Below are 5,802 nucleotides of genomic sequence, written 5' to 3'. Positions count from 1 at the left end.
CTCAAACAGTTTAAGAACATCATTTCTCAACCAGCTATTGCAAGGAATTTAGGGGTTTCACCATCTACAGTTCGTCATATCATCAAAAGGTTCAGAGAATCTGGAGAAATCATAAGCGGCAAGGCTGAAAATCAACATCGAATCACGGTGACCTTTGACCCCTCAGGCGGTACTGCATCAAATAGCGACATCAGTGTGTAAAGGATATCACCACATGGGCTCAGGAACACTTCAGAAATGCACTGTCAGTAACTGCAGTTGGTCGCTACATCTCTAAGTCCGAGTTAAACTTTACAATGCAAAGCGAAAGCCATGTATCAACAACACCCAGAAACGCCGCCGACTTTGCTGGGCCTGAGCTCATCTAAGATGGATTGATGCAGAGTGGAAGAGTATTCTGTGGTCTGACGAGTCCACATTTCAAATTGTTTTTGGAAACTGTGGAAGTTGTGTCGTCCGGACCAAAGAGGAAAAGAACCATCCAGATTGTTATAGGCGTAAAGTTCAAAAGCCAGCACATGTAATGGTATGGGGATGCATTAGTGCCCAAGGCATTGGTAACTTAACCATGTGTGAAGGCACCATTAATGCTGAAAGGTACATAGAGGTTTTGGAGCAACATATGTTGGCATCCAAGCAACGTCTTTTTCATGGACGCCCCTGCTTATTTCAGCAAGACAATGCCAAGCCACATTCTGCACGTGTTACTACAGCGTGGCTTTGTAGTAAAAGAGTGCAGGTACTAGACTGACCTGCCTGTAGTCCCATTGAAAATGTGTGGCGCATTATGAAGCCTAAAATACCACAACAGAGACCCCGGACTGTTGAACAACTTAAGCTGTACATCAAACAAGAATGGGAAGTATTTCCACCTGTAGAGCTTCAAAAATTGGTCTCCTCAGTTCCCAAACGTTAACTGAGTGTTGTTAAAAGGAAAGGCCATGTAATACAGTGGTAAAAATGCCCATGTTACAACTTTTTTGAAATGTGTGGCTGCCATTAAATTCTAAGTTAATGATTATTTGCAAAAAAAATAAGTTTCCCATTTTGAACATTAAATATCTTGTCTTTGCAGTCTATTCAAAGGAATATAGGTTGAAGAGGATTTGCAAATCATTGTATTTTGTTTTTATTTACGATTTACACAACGTGGCAGCTTCACTGGTTTTGGGTTTTGTACTTGATAGCCGTTATATTTAATTTTCCTGAGGGAACTCTCTTGAAAGAATCAAAGTACTATCCATCTATCTATCTATTGCTATTATATCAATACAAAATCAACAAAACTAATGACTCTTATACAGTGCTGTACATTTAATTGGGATTTACAAGAAGCAACAATGAGTGATGAGTTTCTTAAAATACTTTATTTTTGCAACTGAACAAAATACAAAATAACTTTATATTTACAAAACAGTTGGTCCTTTTTTCGGACATGTTTTAAAGAGACATAAATTATATGTTTCACATTACATGTTTAAAATAAACGTAAACCATAACCATAATCCTTTCAACTATTTACCATAGAAAGAAACCCAGGCCCTTTTGACGTTAACTACTTTAAAAAAATAAGGGATGAGCAAAGTTCTTGCATTTGGAATCTGTCAGTAAAGCCCATTTATTGACCAAAACATAAGGATCAGTCATTTTTGGCTCGGTTCTCTCGGCGTGTCTTTCGCTTGAGTTGCAGCGTCTTCAGCTCGACCATGGTGGAGAAGGTCCTGTACACCCACACCATCTGTAGACACCATGTTTTTTTCAACATGCTTAATGTGAGACCAAGTGTTAAATGATAGTATTACTCACCACAATGATAACTGCATTGAAGAGAAGCGGAATAGAGAAGACAAGCGATATGAACATTCCCGTGGAATCAAAGTACTGGAATTGGGAAAAAGACCTGCAATAGACGAGTGTCTGATTGTTCACGGACACAAAAACACACAGAGGATTGTGTGCATTCAACACATGGTGGTAATATCACAAATTTACCTCCAGTTCATGGCTGCCAGCTCGTTCAAATATTCAGCACTGTACACCAAGGCAACTGTGGTGACATATAAGCGAATAAGTCACAGAAATGGCCAGGCCATGACATTAGGAACACCTGCACATTATGCAAATTTCAGCCTATGTTAAGATAATAATGAGGATAGTGGTTGCAGTTTGCGGCATTGCATCGTAATGAGAGATTCGCCCCTATATTTATATTGTATGTCATTTATATTTCTTACATTGATATTTTGTTTGGAAAGAGTAAATATCATCATGGTGCTGGCGGGTATTCCAGAAAGCAGGTTAAGTGGTAACTTACTCTTTAAACCTAACTTGATCGCATGAATATATATTGGGCTGCAACAACTAATCGATTAAATCGATTAAAATCTATTATAAAAATAGTTGCCGATTTATTTAGTCATCGATTCGTTGGATGTATGCAATGTGCATGCGCGGAGGCTTTCACCCCCCTCCCCCCCTAAACCTTTATTTATTAACTGCAACATGTACAAACAGCTGAAAAACAATAATCAAAATAAGTACAACAAGAGTACAAGGCTGCGCTGAGGCTAAGTCTCATGAGGTGGCAGTGAGCCAGCCAATGATGTGTCATGTGCAGCTCACGTGACCACGCTGTCTCATTTGTGGAAACGTTCGAAAAATGGCGGAGGGAAACAGTACGGATAGTTCAGCGGTGAAACATTTCGAGGTTATTGCTTCAATGGAGAAAAGTCTACGACATAAGTCGTCCAAAGTGTCGGAACACTTTACTTTAAAGACTTCAAAGAAGACATTTCCTGCAAAACGTGCAGCATGGACGTCGCGTGGCACGAAAGGACAACATTCCTTCGACAGCACCTGAAGAGGAGCCATGGATGAAGGGAAGAACTCACGGTACGTAACTTTTTTAAGTCCATAGTCCGAGTATATTGATCCATTTTGTCCGTCTTTGTGTGTTTTTAATCTTTTGTTAATGAGATTTTTTTCTGGAAGCGCAGCAGCAACTGTTGTGTATTAACTTTCAGAGTGTTAGGAACTTTTTGAATAGTGCGGTGACTTCATTTTCTGTGTTGTTTTGAGTGGCAACAGACATTTCAGACAGTTCAGCTTTTTATGAGTAACTTTAACGTTATGTCTTTGTTGCAACGCGGGGCTGATAATGTGTCTCCGGCACATTTGACTCCGTTTTCAGAGAGAAAACGCACGTATAAAAGTAACGGACAGAAATATCTCAGGTTGGTTTTATAATGGATCGACGTAGCTGGGACCCATAAAGCTATATAAATCTATTTAGACTTGAGTGACGCTTTAGTATAACTAAACATTATGAAGGTGCTGGAATATTTCATGCTATTATTCAGAGGTAGCCTAAAGTGAATCCTTTATTATTCAGAACAGAAACATGTACTATACCTGATCCAGTTTTAATTTGATGAGTTACATTTCTGTGTTGTTATTGGTGTATTCTGCAACCCCAATGTCCATTTATTTAATTTAGCTGTTTTTTTTAATGTGGTGGCGTCTTTTACGTCAGAAATTATTAATTAAATCAACTGGGTATCTATTGAATTACATGTAAATGATGCTACAATGTACTTTCATAATATGGTTTCTCTCATTTCAGAAAGAAACAAGGCAGCATTAGAGACTTCAAACAAAGGAAAGTGTGCACACCAAAGCAAGCGGCTGCATTGACTGATGCGATCCTGAATATGTTGCTAACTGACACGAGGCGACTATCAATGGTGGAGGATGAAATTTTTAGACAAATGATCAGTATTCACGTCCTCAACCCTGGTTAAACTCTTCCCTCGAGGAACCATTTTACCAAACTGATGGAGAGGAAGTACGAGCAGACATTCCATGTAGTGTAGACTGACATAAAAGCCACCCAGGGCAAAATTGCTCTCCCTACTGATGTGTGGACAAGCGTAGCCTACCTCGGCAATACATGCCACTACATTGGAGAGGAATGGAACATGGAACAAGTCAATCTGCCTTACGACCATGCTACGAGAGGAAAGACATTCAGCATCCAACATTGCAGAATGGTTGGAATAGGTAGTAGCCAGGTTTGAAATGATAAAGTATTGGAAAGGATAGAAATGTAGTTTGTCTCTTTTATCCGATTATTAATCGATTAATCGAAGTAATAATCAACATATTAATCGATTATCAAATTAATCGTTAGTTGCAGCCCTAATATACATACATATACGCATGCACACACACATTGGCATGTGCTGCAATGTTAATATTTCATCAGTGATACATAAAGTGGCTTCACGGTGGAAGAGGGGTTAGTGCGTCTGCCTCACAATACGAAGGTCCTGCAGTCCTGGGTTCAATCCCAGGCTCGGGATCTTTCTGTGTGGAGTTTGCATGTCCTCCCCGTGAATGCGTGGGTTCCCTCCGGGTACTCCGGCTTCCTCCCACCTCCAAAGACATGCACCTGGGGATAGGTTGATTGGCAACACTAAATTGGCCCTAGTGTGTGAATGTGAGTGTGAATGTTGTCTGTCTGTGTTGGCCCTGCGATGAGGTGGAGACTCGTCCAGGGTGTGCACCGCCTTCCGCCGATTGTAGATGAGATAGGCGCCAGCGCCCCCAAAAGGGAATAAAGCGGTAGTAAATGGATGGATGATATATAAACTATCAGACTGTGTGGTCGGTAGTAGTGGGTTTCAGTAGGCCTTTAAATTAAGGCCATATCGCCCGGCCATTTGCTGGGGTCCCCAGCACATTACAACCAACACAACAATTGTTTTTCACTTACCTATGAAGAGGAAGTGGCAAATCTGAGCTCTGTAATACTTGCACGTCAACACAGTCAGGCACAGACACATACAGTGGAACACCCAACAGCCAATAAGCCAGGGCTCCGACCACTGCACCTAAGGCAGACACAAATGTAAATAATAAAAGTAAATGTATTACACTGTGTGGAGTGAAGGGGCGCTTTCAAACACGCTTTACTCCGAGCATACTAGCATTTTCTATTGGGCGATAAAGTTGAACTTACAGACAAGAGGAAAGTCCATATTGACGTAATTCTTAAATTGCTGAAGCCGTCGATAGGCACGGAACTAATATTGAGAGGTTTTGGGGTCGCCATGTTCACCAAAACCACGGAAAAGTTGGCTCGGTAAAGACAGTGACGTAGCAGTGTAGCATGTCAACAAAGCAAGACCGCGGAAGCGATGGACCGTAAGGGTGCATGGCAGTGACGTCACAAGCAAGCGCCAAACCGGGGCATAAATTAAAAATGATATTGTAACGACCTACTGATGTTCATTTTGTGTTCTTGAGTGAGTGATATTCAGAATTCCTATTGTTGTGAACATAGCACGCCTGAAAGGTATTGGCAAAGAAAGAGGAAGGTTGTTGTTGCGGAAATGAGAAAGGAGGATAGACGTGCATGTAAAAGGAACAAGATAAGTTGAGCTGTGTTAGACAGGTTGCTCAATAAAAGTAAAAAAAAAGAGCGTCAGACTTTGCATGCACTACTTCTGGACGCTACAATATTATGAGTATAGACGGCCCCGCCAGGCGCTCTTTTGTACTTATTTTGTTTATTATTTCTCAACTGTTTCTTAATGTTGCAATTTATGAATAAATGTTTATAAAATAAATAAAACATAAAAAAATAGTATACGTCCAGTGAATGTTTTGGGTTCGTGTACTAACCGTTCATTATATTTCCAATTCTGAAACACAAATCAAAAAACTAAATTAAGGTCCGTTTTGGATTTGTGCTATGTATGGTGGATTTCAAAACAAACAAAAATGGGTTGGTTTTCATAA

The 5,802-nt window shown here is 40.3% G+C and overlaps 1 protein-coding gene across 1 annotated transcript; it reads right to left on the bottom strand.

Moving 5' to 3' along the window:
• Window positions 1–1,348: 1,348 nt before the first annotated feature.
• Window positions 1,349–5,220, bottom strand: tmem18 (transmembrane protein 18). The gene is made up of 5 exons (XM_061900627.1): window positions 5,021–5,220; window positions 4,775–4,892; window positions 1,993–2,047; window positions 1,807–1,900; window positions 1,349–1,738 (listed from the first exon to the last, which is right to left on the bottom strand). Exons 1-5 carry the CDS (start codon window positions 5,111–5,113, stop codon window positions 1,640–1,642), a joined length of 459 nt encoding a protein of 152 aa, XP_061756611.1. The 5' UTR covers window positions 5,114–5,220; the 3' UTR covers window positions 1,349–1,639.
• Between the last annotated feature and the right edge of the window lie 582 nt (window positions 5,221–5,802).

Source organism: Nerophis ophidion, linkage group LG05 (genome assembly GCF_033978795.1).
Source record: "Nerophis ophidion isolate RoL-2023_Sa linkage group LG05, RoL_Noph_v1.0, whole genome shotgun sequence".
NCBI classification, from domain to species: Eukaryota; Metazoa; Chordata; class Actinopteri; order Syngnathiformes; family Syngnathidae; genus Nerophis; species Nerophis ophidion.
The sequence above is the reverse complement of the archived record's forward strand: the minus strand, read 5'-3'. Positions and strand labels throughout refer to the sequence as shown.